Below are 15,930 nucleotides of genomic sequence, written 5' to 3' on the forward strand. Positions count from 1 at the left end.
GGAGATAAGTACCCTGGGAGATAGATATTATCATTATTGCCATATTATAGAAGAAGAAATTAAGGTAGTCAAAAGTTAAGGGACATGCCCAAGGTCACACTGCTAGGAAGCTCCTGAGACCAGACTTTTACTCATATTCCTAACTCCCTGCTCAGAGCTCTATCTACTATACCATCCCCGTCTATATCCATTCACCCATTATACATTGCCACCCTGAAATGAAATCACTAGCATTGGCCAACATGATATTGCATGAATATCTGACCATGGAGAAAGTAAAGGAACAGTATCTTAAAAATTGCCTGTGAGTCAATGCTTATTAAAACTGTATCAGAATATTTAAATTTTATTCTCTTTAGAGAAAAATGAATTTTAATGAATTCCATATGTATTGTTTGAATTCATAATCAGTGCTAGTCACATAGGATGATAAAGAAATGAATAAGGCTTGATTGTTTTCCTCAAGGACCTTCTAGTCTAATAAGAGAGTAAAAGATATGTGCTCAAAAAAATTACAAAGCACATTAGACTTTTAAGTGCAAGAGAGATTACGTTCAACTGAGGTAAGGTAAAATAAATCAAAGCTTCTTCAGAAGATGGCACTTGAGGTAAGCTTTTGCTGGGTAAGATTTCAGCAAAGTTGGTAAGTGGTACCCTCCAGACATGGTTACAATGTGGGAAATAAAAAAACAAAAACAAGGTAGTATGACAAGAACAAAATCTCATTTTAAATTGGAAAAGAGAACCATTTTTAAATGGGACTATTTTCTAAAATTAAAAAATAATATATGCATCTTTGTTTTAAATATTGATACATTTAGAATAAGTGGAAAAGATGCTCTAAGTGGGAAAAGAGTACTCCAACTTTCTAGCATTGCTTTCATTGTCATTTTGACTTCCTTACTCCATCTAGAGGAGCCAAGCAAATGCCTGAATCCAAGAGAAAAAAAATCAGAATATTCAGTAAGGTTAAGGGCTAAATTTTAGATGTCTTATTTTTTTCCCTTAAGAGAGGAAATAGATTTAATAATTTAATCAATATTTATTATTTATACATTTCAACTGATATTTAGTTATTACACGTAGAATTTATATATTTATTATACATTTGATAGTACAATTCAACTAATATTTATTATTTATTACTTCTGTTTCTTTATTATAGTATTAATCTTTACTGGCAGGTACTAGTGAACCACTAGAGGATTTTTTAAACATACAACTATAAGGATTTCTGCAAGGAAAAGTAATATTTTACTATAAGTTCACATCTGTCTTTTGTATTTTTTCCTCATTAGAACTCCCATTAGAGAGTCAGGGAAATGATGTTGCCCAGCAGTGGATCCAAAGCAAAAGGGAAGACATTGTGAACCAGATGACTGAAGCTTGCCTCAACCAATGCCTTGATGCCCTTTTGTCTAAGGATTTGCTTATGAAGGAAGACTATGAACTTATTAGCACCAAACCTACAAGGACATCAAAAGTCAGGCAAATGCTGGATACTTCTGACATTCAAGGCGAAGACTTTGCCAAAATTATAGTACAGAAATTGAAAGATAACAGACAGCTGGGTCTTCAGCCTTACCCAGAAATATCATTGGTTTCTAGGGTAACATCTTTAAATTTATTCCAAAATAAAAGCTTTTAATTGTTTGCTTAGCAAGAAAGTCAAGTTATGAAAGGACTTTTTCTCTTTCATGCTTCAGCTACAACTTTAATTATAAAAAATATTTTGAGAATTAGGTATATTACAAAGATCTCTTTTAAAGTTAATATTAAATATATCTGGATTCAACCCCATAGCATGTCAGAATGCTTTTTTATGAATATAAGTGGAACACTTTCACTGAAATAGGTAGCTTACTTACTGATATGTTTTGTAAATTGATGTTGTTTTAAGGAGAAAGTAATTATGCTTGTATTTGTTCATAAAAGTATTGTATGATATTGTATTTTTCTGATGTAAGCCATTTCTACAAATACTAGTTTTGTGAAATATTTATTTCTTGCCTTAAAGTACATTAAGCTTTCAAAAAGCACCTCTGTCCATCAAATAGCAACAGCAACAACAACAATAACAATAGCTGGTATTTATATAGCTCTTGCCAACCCCTAGGTTAAATGCTGTAATTATTATCTCATTTGATCCCCATAAGGGGATCCCTACTTGGAAGGTAGGTGCTGGTTTGATCCCCATTTTAGAGATGAGAAAACAGAAGAAAGGAAAGAATAAATGTCTTGCCTAGAGCCATACCTTGTAAGTGTTTTGAAGTCAGATTTGAATTCAGGTTTTCCTGACCCCCAATATTTCAGTATTTCAGGGATCTATCTTTGGAAAATGTGATCACTCCCACAATTAATGAAAGATAGGAAGTTCCTTTTTAATTTAGGATTTTGAGGGGGTTTTGGTCTTTTGGTTTTGGTTTTGGTTTTTTTCAATCACACTTATGATTAATTGTTTGAGTTGTAGAACTTCTGGGGTAAGAATATTCCCTGTACTGATGCAAAATGAGACCTTTTTCCTGCAATTTACAGTCAGAGGATGTTACTTGAAGCACTGAGAGTTTAAGTGATTTGCCCAGAGTCCCAATATTAGAATCTAGACTTGAACCTAGGCCTTCCTTCATGATCTATCTAAAATACAATGAAAAGATAACACAATGGATAGAATGTGGGATTTGGAATCAGAAAGACCTGAATTGAAATTCTACCTGGGACAAGACTCTTGAGGAACCTCTTTGTGTTTCTTTACTCATGTCAAAGAGCATCTCCTTCAAAGTACTATTTTGAGGATCAAATTAGTTAATAACATGATTAAAAGGCCTTTGCAAACCTTTAAAGTGTTATATAAATACTAACTTGTATAGTATAGTTAGTATAATTCATTATCACACATTGTTATCTCTTGGATAGTTTTCATTTATTGTGAACTAAAAAGTCATCAACCCTGTGTCTTCTTTGAACTTGAATAGCATGGTCCTCAAACCATAGTGTGACACAAGGAAAAAAGACAGCCTGGTTCTCAAGTTGGGGGGGCAGGGAGGGTCTAGGATTCATATTCTAACACTGACTTTTAATACTTGTGTAATCTTGGATAAATTGTCTAACTTCCATGGGCCTTAATTTCTTTATCTTCAAATGGATAGATGGTCTCTAAAATGCTTTTTAGTTCTAGAAATGTGATCTTAGTCTAGGGCTAGGCAGTCCATCCCTAGGCTGATAGTCAAAGCCTTTATATCTTTATAAGAACTTTCTGAGTTTGCCTTTTCCTGGCATAGCCTCCCAAATCCAGAGGTAATCTCTGAGTCATCCCCCCCACTTCACAGACTCCACTGATTCCCTGTTACCTCTAGGTTCAAATATAAAATTATCTTTCTAGCAATCAGTCTGTCATAATGACCCCTTCCCCTTCCACCACCACCCCAGCTTTCTCTTAAACTTTTCTCTCCAAAATGTAATCTGATCTAGTTCCACCTCCTGCTACTACATGAGCAAGACACTCTATTTCTCAGATTTGGCCATTTTCTCTCTCCACTGTGTCTGTAATGCTTTTCCTTGCAGCTTTTCTGATTTATTTCACATTTCTGCTAACATCCAACCTTCAGGAAACCTTTCACTACTCCTCTTAGTTCTTCCCTCTGCTGTTTGATTTTCTATTTAGCCTGAATATAGCTTGTTTGTATATATATTTTTGCTTGTTGTCACCTCTCATTAGTTTGTGAGGGAAAAGATTATCCTTTATCTCTTTTTTGAGGCAAAAACACAGTGCCTAACCCATAGTAGATTACTTAATAAATGCTTATGTATTAGGGATGATGAATTAGACATTAGACATCGTAGGTACACTGCAATAAGCTACTAGAGCAGCACTTTAGTGGAAGAATTTGGAAATGCCTTCCTATCAACAAACATCATTTGATTCAGATTAGGTCCAGCCTCATTAGTTTATGATGGAGAAAGAGGAACCCTTAAAGAACAAATGATTTACTCAAGTGGCCAAGATGGGATTTGAAGCAAGTTCTCAAAATCTAATGATTTCCCCTAGACCAGGGATGAGGAGCCTTTATTCTGCCAAGGGCCATTTGGATATATAACATCAGTCATAGGCCATACAAAATCATCATCTTAAAAATTAGCCTGCTATATTTTTTCAAATATTTAATTAATTTACCACTGAACAGCTCCTAGATTTATTAAATTGCAAATCCTGTCAAAAGTTGCTACGGCAGTGTCATAACAAATGGTCGGACATTCCCCCCTGGTCTATACCAATGATGATATCGATTCCTATAAAATGCTGTTTCATCTTTAAAACAATTGTAGCCAGTATGCCTTTTTTTATTATCTCGTTATATACTAATATCAAAATTTAATTCTGTGAGAATGAGAAACTACCATCCAATTTCCTCTTGATAATGTAAGAGCTGAATTATGAAAGAGATCTTGACCACTTTTAGAAATATTATCAACTTAATACAAACAAATGTATTTCCTCAACTGCTCTAACAATTTAGCTCAAAAAATATTGTGTTTCAAATCCTCTGATGTGATTACATTTTTTGTATTAGCACTGCATATTTCCTTTGCACTGGAAAAAATTCTTTATCAACATAATTACAACATTTCATAGTGTAAATTTGAAGATATAATGATTTCAGTGGATTCCTTTTTTTCCATATCAGGACCTAGCAATAATTGATTAAATTCTTGGGAGTTAATGAAACCCACAAAGGAGAGCTAGTTTAGAGCCTGGAAAGAAGAGACCTTGAGATGGATAGCTGGAATACACCCACACTAAAAGGGAGCAGGACATAGGGAGGAGGAAAATGAGTGGTCAGAAAGAAAGGAGAAAGGAGAAAGCAATATCTAAAAAAGATGAATATCCAGGAGCTTTAGGTTTTCAGCTGTCAAAACTATCTCAAAGCTTTGGTATGAAGATTTATAGAATAATAGGAAATGGCAAAGTGGCATTGGAACAAGTGGTCACCTCTAAATTCCAGTGTAGCTGAGCAAAGATATTAATGAACAATCTTGATTAATCTGGGTTAGTTTAATTTGTGTGTCTCAGGCCTTTCTCTAGCTCTTTGAATATCATTTATCCCTGAGCCCTTGGTGATCCATGGTTCAATGAGAAAGAGACTGGCAGAATATTTTTTGATGATCCTAATACATGAAAGAGTGAATGCCCCTATATAATTCCAAGGGATTGGATAATAAAAGATAGGGGGAAAAGGACACAATCTATACTCTTCCAACATCCAGACTTAACTTCTTTTCTTTCTATTGACTCTGAGCATCAGACTTTTTGGCTTCCATGACAGTAACTGGGGAAATGACTGATGATATTATTTATAGATTGTTGACCTGCTTGGTTGGTCAAAAGGAAAGAACTGAGTCTGTTGTTATTTGGCAGCAACTGCTGTCACTGCTGCAGCAGTGACTCATTTCTATGTGAGTAAAAGATTGGAAATCAGAAATGTAAGAGAGATTTCTGTCTTGAAGCAGAGAGAGAGATGGGATGGAAGTCATGAAAAGAAAGAAAATGTCAAGTTGTCAGGACAGTCAGCTAATGTAAATCCTATATGACTAGGAATCCCCTCCCTACTTTTCCTGCTTTCCTTTGTGTTCCAGAAATAGGGATGAGCACCCACCTATAACTAATCCCTCTCCTGAAAATGTTATAAATGCAAGTTATTCCCTCTGATCCATCTCCAAAAAGTAGAAAGGGCAAAAGGAAAACATTTGAAGCAACAACAAGGGGTAGACATCACTAAAAAGGAGTATTTGCTCTACTTCCTTTCAGTTGATTACATATGACATGACAAGTATACAGGGATGTCAGTATAGTAGGCTCTGAAGGGAGTACAGATGGGATGGGAGTTTATGAGTTTGTATAGGCCAGAGGTGTTATATCTTAATATTTTATTAATATTCCATTTTATCCTTTAGATTAATTCTAGACATGGCCAGTTGAGGTTAAGGCCAAGGATTTTGCTTTTATTACAGCAGTGGACTGCAACAGATAAAGAAACTGAGCTTCTGAAAGGCCTGGATTAAAATCCTGCCTCAGATATTTAAGTGTCTATATGACCCTAGGCAAGTTACTTAACGTCTCTTTGCCTCAAATTTCTCATCTATAAAATGTGGGGTTTGGTCTCCATGGACTCTGAAGTCCCTTCTAGCTCTAAATTAAGTATCCTATGAAACTATAGCCTTGGTAGTGATGGGGGGGAGGGACAGGCTTTTGGGGAGTTTCTCCTATGCATTCCTCAGAGAGAAACTAAAGAAAATACTGGGGTTAGTAGCTCAAGTAAAATCCTTTTTTGGAGAGCAACTAAGGTATTGTATTCCCTTGCTGGATAATTATTATAATGATACACTATCATCCTGAATACTTAATGTAGGCAACACTTGTGCAGCTTGCCCTATGTGTCATCAGGAAATATCTAGATAGAAGATGCTAGGGGCCAGTTTGAAGACACAAACCCCATTCTAAAGCTTCTTCTCACTATGTTAGGGAATAAGGCATAGGAAAAAAAAAAAAGGAAAAATCCTCTGTAAATTATTCTGTGAATCCAAACTGATATTTGAGAAACCAGTCCTTTCTTGTCAGTTATCTGAGATCTCAGTTCTTTTAGCACTAGCTAGAGGATCTTTGAGAATATTCTAAATAGAAACTTCTTAAGAAAGCTCATCAGATGGGCAACTAGATGGCACAGTGGATAGTGCATTAGTCCTGGAGTCAGGAAGACCTGAGTTCAAATTTGACCTCAGACACTTAATAATTGCCTAGCTGTGGGACCTTGGGCAAGTCACTTAATCCCATTGCCATAAATAAAAATAAAAAGAAAGCTCACCACAAACAAAAATGCAAAGTCATTATTCTATCCTATACTTTTTAGAAACAAAAAACTTTTTAATTTATTTAAGGCAATGGGATTAAGATTGATTTTCCCAAGGTCAAACAGCTAGGCAATTATTAAGTGTCTGAGGCTGAATTTGAACTTAGGTCCTCCTGACTCCACAGCAGGTGCTCTATCCACTGTGCCCCTAGCTGCACCCTTATAAAAAAATCTTTCAAGAAGAAAAAAATGACAGCAACATAAAGATTTGTTAGGAAATCAGATCTCTAATAGCAAATGTAATGCCAATCATTCTGATTTGACTTAAATGAGTTGTAATATGAAATACTTTTTTTTAAAAAAATGTTGCCATATCTCCTTCCATAAAACAGCATTTTGGGGGTGGCTGGGTGGCACAATGGATAGAGTACTGGTTCTGGAGTTATGAGGACCTGAGTTCAAATCCAGCCTCAGACACTTAATACTTATTTAGATGCATGACCATGGGCAAGTCACTTTATTGCCTTGCAAAATTCCCCCCCCCAAAAAAAACAACTCTGATCTTTGGGGATTCAGTTTATAGAATCACTTTCTCTTGACTGGGTCGAATTTCAACATTTGGTTGAGCTGAGATTTCATAAGAATGACATGAGAAGATCTCCTCCTAAAATAGCTTCCTAAAGGTAGAAAAAAATTGAAAAACAAACTATGATGAAAGCCTTTGGATCACAGAGTAAATAGATAAATATTGAAAGGAAATTTAAAGATCATGATTATAAAAAAATTGTTGTTTCAATATTAAATGGCAGGGCATACAGTATCATAACAAAACTAGAAAGCTATCCCTTTAAAGGATTGCATTGTGCATTGGCAAAGGAATTTGTACCTGTAAAAAATCACAGATCCTTGACACATTGAAAAGAATGCATGGTTTGTCAGGTTAAGTATTGCTTTACCAGATGAATTTAAAAAATGGACTCGCCATCTGCTTTTTAGGACCTAACAACTAAAAATGGAAACATCATTTGAACAGCCAAATACAAGACATCCAGGCAATTAATGAGGAAGCATATGTATCAAATTAAGTTTAAATGCTATCAATAAATTAACAAAAGATTGATAAATTAACGAAAAAGACAGTCCTTTCCCTCAAACAGAGCAGTCAAATGGGGTGACAACATGAAATCTAATGGGAAAAACAACATATAAACAAATATATGCAATGTCAGATACTGAGGGAAGGCACTGAAATTAAGAATGGTTGAAGAAGACTTAATGTAGAAGGTGATATTTATTTGGGACTTAAAGGAAGCCAGAGTGGTTGGTAGTTGGAGAGGAGAGACAGCACTCCATGCAAGGGGTACAGCCAGAAAGAATGCCCAGAGTCAAGAGATAGAGTGAAATCATGGAATAGCCAGGAGGCCAAGGTCTCTAGATCAAAAAGACATGCAAGGTATTGAGGTATAAGAAGAATGGTAAGAGAGGGTTGAGTTAAGAAGGGCTTTGAATGCCAAACAGAATATTTTGTATTTGCTTCTGGAGGCAATAGGAAGTCACCAGAGTTTATTGACTAATGGTATTGGAAGAGACATGATCTGATTTGTACTTTAGGAAAATCATTTCAGAGACTGAAAAGAGGATAGATTGGAATGGAGAAACTTGAGACAGACATACACAAGCAAGTTGTTGCAGTAATCAAGATGTGACATGATGAAGATCTGTATTGGAGCAATGACAGTGTCAAAGGAGAAAAGGAGGTGTATACAAAAGATTTTGCATGTGCAGCTAGGTGGTACCAGGGATAGAGCCCCAACCTTGGACTCAGGAGGGCCTGAGTTCAAATGTGAACTCAGACAATAATTTTCTAATAATTGGCCAATTCACTTAGCCGCACTGCCATAAATAAATTTTAAAAAAATAGATTCTGTGAACATGAAATCAATAAACCTTAGCAACAATTTTGATACTGGGAATGGGAAATAGCAAAGAATTCAGGATGACTCTTAAGTTTTGAACTTGAAGGACTGGTATGGTGGTGCTCTCTACAACAATAACAAAAGTAAGCCTTTCATAGCAGCAAGGGTGGAGAGGAAAAGATGAGGAATTAAGTTTCAGAAATACTGAGTTTAAGATGTTTATTGGGCATGTAGTTAGAGATTGAAAAGTATTGGGGATGTGAGACGGGAGGTCAGCAGGGAGATGGGGCAGAGACAGCTAAAAGGTGCAGCAGATAGAGCATGGGCTGGGAATCAGGAAGACTCATTTTCATAAATTTAAATCCAGCCTCAGATATTTTCTAACTATGTAAACCTTGATTTAACCTAATTCTGTTTACCTTAGTTCCTCATCTGTAAAATGAACTGAAGAAGGAAATGACAAACCACTCCCATCTTTAGTAAGACATGACTGAAAATGACTGAACAACAGCATAAAGATGGTACAGGGGAGCTGATGAAATTACCAAGTGAAAAAGCATAGAGCGAGAAGCAATGAGGGCTCAGGATAGAACTTTGAGGAACACCTGTGGTTAAAGGGCATGATTGGAGGAGCATCCAGCAAAGGAGAAAGAAAATATGGACAGTTAGGTAGAAGGAGAACCAAGAGAAAATGTTGTCCTAAAACTAGACAGAAAAGAGTATCAAGAAAGAAAAGGATCAGAAATGTTAAAGACTGCAAAGAAGTAAAAAAACACAAGAACTGCAAAAAGGTCATTGAATAACTTAAATCATTAGAAGGCAGCTAGGTGGCATAGACCACCACCCTGGAATCAGGAAGTTCAAATCCAAACTCAGACATTTGATACCAGCTATGTGACCTTAGGCTAGGCATTTAATCCCATTGCCTTTTAAAAACCAAAAAGATGAAAAAGAGATCATTAATAATTTTAGAGAGCGCAGTTTGAGTAGAAGCCAGATTGTAAAGGGTTAAGAAGAGAGTTGGAGGAGAGAAATGAAGATTTAAAGCTGGAATGGAATTTACCCATCATTAGGTCCACCCCACCTAATTTTATAGATAAGGAAATTGCATCCCAGAAAGATTAAAAAAAACTTTATTCGGGGTGGGGGGGTCACACTAATGCAGAACTAAACATTTTCCCTGATCCTCATGACCTCTCAAACCTCTCCAAAAATAGGAATTATGAATGAAAGAAAACAATGTCAGCTATCACCATGACTTAGGACAAGAACCCAAACCCAATTAAAACTTATGTTGAACGCAGATAAAATGGGGTGAAGTAAAAGTAGAGAAAGCTACCAATTTCTAACTCAACAGTACTCAGGCAGCATTTCTTCTGCCACTGCCTAATATACTCCAGCAGTTTGTTTATATAATACAATACTCCAAGACAAATGAAAATGAATAAATACCCAATGGGGCAGAGGACCTTTCCAAGACAGCAGGATGGGTTGGAATGGTTTAAAAGAGAAATAACAGTTATGAAAGTAGAACGTATGGTCTACATGCAGAAATAAATGGCAAAATAGAAAAATGAGTTCATGGTAGCAAATCATGTCAAAGAAACAAAAGAAAAAATAATTATTTGGTAATGCAAATACCTAATGTGAAGGTTAATCTAGAAGAGAATCAAAAATCAATTAACATTATAAGAAAATAAGAGCTCATATAAGCAAAACAGTGATCAAAATCAGGATGCATAGAGACAATCCAGGGATTATAAGTCTCCCAGAAGAATATGATAAGCCAAAAATCATCTAAACCATAATTCAAGAAATAATACTGTCCAAAGATCTGTCCAGAATTTCTGAACACATCAAAGTACTAATTGAAAGAATCTACAGATCACCTCCAGGAAAAAAAAAAAAAACTCCATGCTTCAAACTCCAAGACACATTATGGTTATATTTAACAATTCAACTAACAAATAGTAAATTCTTCAAGAGATCAGGAGAAAGATCTTCAGATATAAAGAAATATCACAAGACTATTCTGTCTTCCAGAAATTGCAGGAGGTAATGGAATACTATATTCCAAAAAGCAAAGAGATTCAAGATACAATCCAATGAATCTGAACTTGACCGTTAATCAGAAGAAATAGATATCTAATAAAAAGAGGCATTTGAAATTTTATTATAAAGAAGTCAGACTTAAAGAAATCAATATAATCCTGAGGTTCCACCTAATAACCTGCAAATGAACAGAGATGACAAAAGATGAGAATAGTCAATGTTGGAGAGTTTGCATTAGACTTACTAGTGTATTGTTGGTGGATCTGTGAATAAGTGCAACCATTTTAGTAAACAATTTGGAATTTTGCAAATTAAATAACTAAATTGTCCAATCCCTCTGACCTAGCTCTAAGATTCCATTACTAATCTGATAATGATGTCATATGTATAAAAAGAAAGAAAATCTGTTTATATAGCAAAATACTTATAACAGCATTTTTAGTGATAGCAAAGAATTGGAAGCAAAGGAGAAGTCCATTGATTGCAGAAAGGCTAAACAAACTGTGGGTTCATGAATGTTTCTGAACTATAAGAAATTATGTGATGAATGCAGAGAAGCTTGAAAAAAGCTACAATGAGCTGAAATAGTGTGAAGTAAACAGAACAAAATCATAAACACAATAACTAAAAAAACACATTATGAATATTGAAAAAGAATAAATCTAACCTGTAAGGTAAGATATGAGAATACTTTTGAAGAAGTGGGAAATACACAAATGTTGCACATCACACATTTTTTTAACTTTTCCCAATGCATTGACTAGTTTTGCTGATTTTCCCTCTATTTTTTCCTTTCTTTTTTGTCTTTAAAAATAATATTTTATAATTTGGATGACTGTGTGAAGAGGAGGAAACTATGGTGATTTAAAAAACTTTTAAAAAGATTACTTTCTAAACATCACACACCTAGTATCTATATATGCCTTGTGGTAAAATCTGAATTCAGATTTTCCTGATGGCAAATATAGTACAAAAAGACTGTGAAAGGACTTGGAAGGTAAGAAAAGGAATATAATAAATCTCTTAAATAAATCACTCTATTATTGAATATTTCAATAACAATGAGGATCAAAGCATTTAGCTATTCTGAGATGGAATGAGTAGTTCACACATTCTAAGTGAGAAACATATAGAGGATTTATATCTATTACCACCTAGTAACATTAGCACAATGCTTGGGACATAGCAGTTTCTTCATAAAAGTGTATTACACATAATATGTGTAAATAATGAAAAATAAATTCATCTACCAATATATGCAACTGGAATGAGCTACCTCACAAAAAGGTGTTTTCTTTCACAGTAAAATATCAGATAATTATTCACAAATAACGTTAGTGAATGAAATCATGTTTCATTAAGAGCTGAACCATGTTTTCTGAAGTGTTTTCCAATTCTTGTATATTATGGTCCTAAAACCTATTGCCTGAATGTATATTTTTATAAAATTATACTGATTAGAAAAGGATAGTGGGAATGTGGAAAGCTGTTTTTAAATGTCCTAACCTAAATATAGATGTGATTTTCTATTGGTAGGAAAAAATTGGGGGAATTAATAAAAAGAAAACTCTTTCTACTAGGAAATAAAATCATAGGTCTCACAGACTGTTCTCAGCCTGTAGCAATGATGAAAAACTCCACAATCCCAGGAATGGTTTCCCCCAGGGTAATGTTGTACAGTTGTAAACTCTCCTAAGAGAATGTAGTTTCATAACACTGTTCTTATCTAAATCCACAAGAAATGAGGGCTTCTGACTCCATATACTTGCCTCAGAGTTCTAAGTTAATGATTTATTCATTCCACTCCTCCCTCCCCCATTAAAATAAACAAATCTGTAGCATAATCTTTTTGTGGGCACTGACAAAGAAAATCATCTGAAATCCAGTATTCCTTCCCTCCTAAATAGACTATAATATATTCAACTATGTTGTTATGCAATTAAAACCAGTCTTCAAGTGAAATGAGGAAATTCAAGTTCTGGAAATATTTCCTTAAGAAAATAAAATTTGGAAAGTCAGAGCCAAGACACTGGAGTTGAGAGAGAATTCTAGCCAAACTCTCTCAATCCCCCTCCTAAAAAAATTTAAAATAATATGTCAAAATGAATTCTAGAGCAGCTTAACTAATCAAAGATCAGTGAGACATTTTTCCAGCCCAAGACTACTTAAGAAGTCAAAGAAAGGTTAATGACAGCAGGATAGGAGTTGGCCCAGAGTATAGGTGGCAATTCCATTTATAGACCTTGGAGATAAATAACAACAGCAGTAGTAGCAGCAGCATCAATCTTTGGAGCTCTCACAGCCAAAAGACAGCAAGGGTATTGAACAATTGGTCAGAAAGAGCTTACAAGGGGCCTCTGAGCTGGCACAGGTTGTAGAACCAGCTGCCACTAGGCAATTCCATTGTCCATTACCCAGTCCCAGGTCTCAGTTCCAAGGTAGCACACAAGGGAACAGAGACAGGCAGACAGACAGACAGACAGACAGACAGACAGACAGACAGACAGACCAAGCCACAGAAAGAGATGGAGAGAGAGAAACAAAAAGAAAGAGAAACAGAGATGGAAAGACAGTGAAAGACAGACAGAGAGAGGGAGGGAGAGCTAGCGACAGACAGAGACAGAGAGAGGGAGAGAGAGAGAGAGAGTGAGGGAGAGTCCTGGTTCTTGACAGCAACTCTGGTTAAGAAAAAGAAAGTAGATCAAGAGATCAGTGACTACATCTGTCCCCAGATCACACCACCTTGGAAGCACTGAAAATTTAGAGACTCCTAGAAATAGCTGTGAAAACAGCAAGGCAAAAAAAGTCAGAAGCTTGGGAGAGTGATTTCTATCCTTGCTCCATAAGAGAGCAGGGATCAAATAAAATAGAAAATTCAAAATCAAGAAACAGGAAAACTCAACAAGCATACTCAGAAGACAATAACATGAAAATACAAGCAAAACCTCTGCCTCCCAAGAAAATTGTACATTGGGCATTAGCCGAACAAGAATTTCTAGAAGAGAAAATGAAAGAGATTTTTAAATGGGACTTTTTAAATCAAATAATAGTGGTAGAGAAAAAGTGGGGCAACAAATGAAAGAAAATTATGGAAAAAGTGAATTTACTGTTTGGTAAAAAGAGATACAAAAACAATGAACAAAGTAACTCCCTAAGAAGCAAAACTAGCCAAATAGAAGAAATACAAAAATTCACTGAAAAAAACAAATCCCTAAAAATTAGAATTGGACAATTGGAAACTAATGACCCCATGAGATATAAAAAAGCAATAAACAAAGTCAAAAGAATGAAAAATAGAAAAAGATATTAAATATCTTATTTAAAAACCTTATTAAAAGTCCTTAGAAAACAAATTGATGAGAGTTAATTTAAGAATTATTGACTACCTTAAAGTCATGATTTAAAACAAATGCTTAGACATCATATATCAAGAAATAATAAAGGAAACTTTTTTGATATCTTAAATACAGAGGGTAAAATCGAAATTGAAAAATCCATTGACCATCTCCTGAAAGAAATCCCAAAATGAAAACTCTCAGAAATATTACAGCAAAATCCCATAGTTCCCACATCAAGAAGAAAATGCTCATGGCATTCAAAAAAAAATTTTTAATTGTGTAGTCACAGAAAGGATCACAAAAGATTTAATAGCTTCCCAGTCAACAGAGTAGAGGACAGAGAGGCTAGGATTACAATTACAGCAACTCATCCAGAAAAACAGTATAATTCTTCAGGGGACAAACAGTGGATATCTACTGAAATAAAGGACTTTCAAGCTTTTGTGATAAAAAAAAAAACCAAAACTGAATAGAAAATTGTACATTCAAACACAAAAATCAAGAAAAGCATAAAAAGATAAATATGACAGAGAAATCATAAGGGAATGAATAGTTATCATTAGTACTATTTATATTCCTATATAAAAGAATGATACATGTAACTCTCAAGAACTTAATCATTTTAGTATAGTTAGGAATCTACATAGATAGAGAGCACAGGTATAAAGTTCATTTTGTGATGACTTTTAAAAAAGAATGGAAAAGTTGTTGTGGGGATCACAATGAAATATTTGTAAAGTGCTTAGAACAGTGTCTGGCAACTAATAGGCACTTAAATTCTTATTTCCTTCTATTATTCCATGAACCCTTGAAGTATAAGACATATTCACTGAACAGGCAGGTTTCAGAAAAGGCCTGAAAAGACTTGCATGTACTGATACAAGGTGAAATAAGCAGAACCAAGAAAACAAAGTACACAATATCAGCAACATTGTGTGATGAGCAACTATGAAAGACACATCTCTTTTCAGCAGCACAATGATTCAAGTCAAGTACAAAGGAATCATAAAGTAAAATTCTATCCAAATAAAGAATTAATGGACTCTGAATGGAAATTGAAGCATATTTTTCTATTTGTTTTTCTCATAGCAATTTTTCCCCTTTGATCTGTTTCTTCTTCCACAACTGAGACCATTATGGAAGTTAAGGAAATTATGGAAACATGATAGCACATGTATAAACCATATAAAATTGCCTACCATTTTCAGAAGGGAAAGGAGGAAATGAGGGGGGAAAATCTTGGAGCTCAAAATCTTGTAAAAATGAGAGTTAAAATTTTCATGATATATAATTAGGGAAAATAATATACTATTTTAAAAAAAAAGATATATTCACTATTGATTAAAATAAAGTGGCAGAAACAATTCCCAACAGTGTCAGAAAATAAACTGCTCCTGAGAGCACAAAATAAACACATACTTTTCTTTTCAATCATAACCAAACTGTTGATCTTCTATAGTTTTTTAGTCATCTGGCTTCTATTAATCTTTCTAGACTTATCCTTTATTCATTGTTCTCCTTAGTCATTCTCTAATCTAGCCATATTGGCCTTCATACTGTCCTAAACATATATCCTGTTTCCTGCCCCTGGGTTTTGTGCAGACTGTCTCCAAAGCTTGGAATGAATTGTCTCCTCAAAATTAGAGCCCCTAAACCTTTCTTCATCTCTATAACTGCTAATATTTTCCCTCACTATTGATGATGATTGATGATGATGGCAACTAGCATTTAAGTGCTTTGTAAATATTATCTAATTTTATCTTTTTGACAACTTGGGAGGGA

The 15,930-nt window shown here is 34.8% G+C and overlaps 1 protein-coding gene across 2 annotated transcripts in view; it reads left to right on the forward strand.

The window, feature by feature from the left end:
• Positions 1–15,170, forward strand: part of RIPK2 (receptor interacting serine/threonine kinase 2) — a 66,196-nt gene extending 51,026 nt beyond the window's left edge. Inside the window, exon 10 of one of the 2 annotated variants that reach the window (XM_074199899.1) lies at positions 1,299–15,170. In XM_074199899.1, the coding sequence (XP_074056000.1) occupies positions 1,299–1,648 (350 nt within the window). In that variant the 3' untranslated portion in view covers positions 1,649–15,170. The remainder of the gene's footprint in view (positions 1–1,298) is intronic. The other variant, XM_074199897.1, reaches the window with a different exon arrangement.
• The last annotated feature ends 760 nt before the right edge of the window (positions 15,171–15,930 follow it).

The sequence above is a fragment of the Macrotis lagotis genome, chromosome X (assembly GCF_037893015.1).
Source record: "Macrotis lagotis isolate mMagLag1 chromosome X, bilby.v1.9.chrom.fasta, whole genome shotgun sequence".
Classification (NCBI taxonomy): Eukaryota; Metazoa; Chordata; class Mammalia; order Peramelemorphia; family Peramelidae; genus Macrotis; species Macrotis lagotis.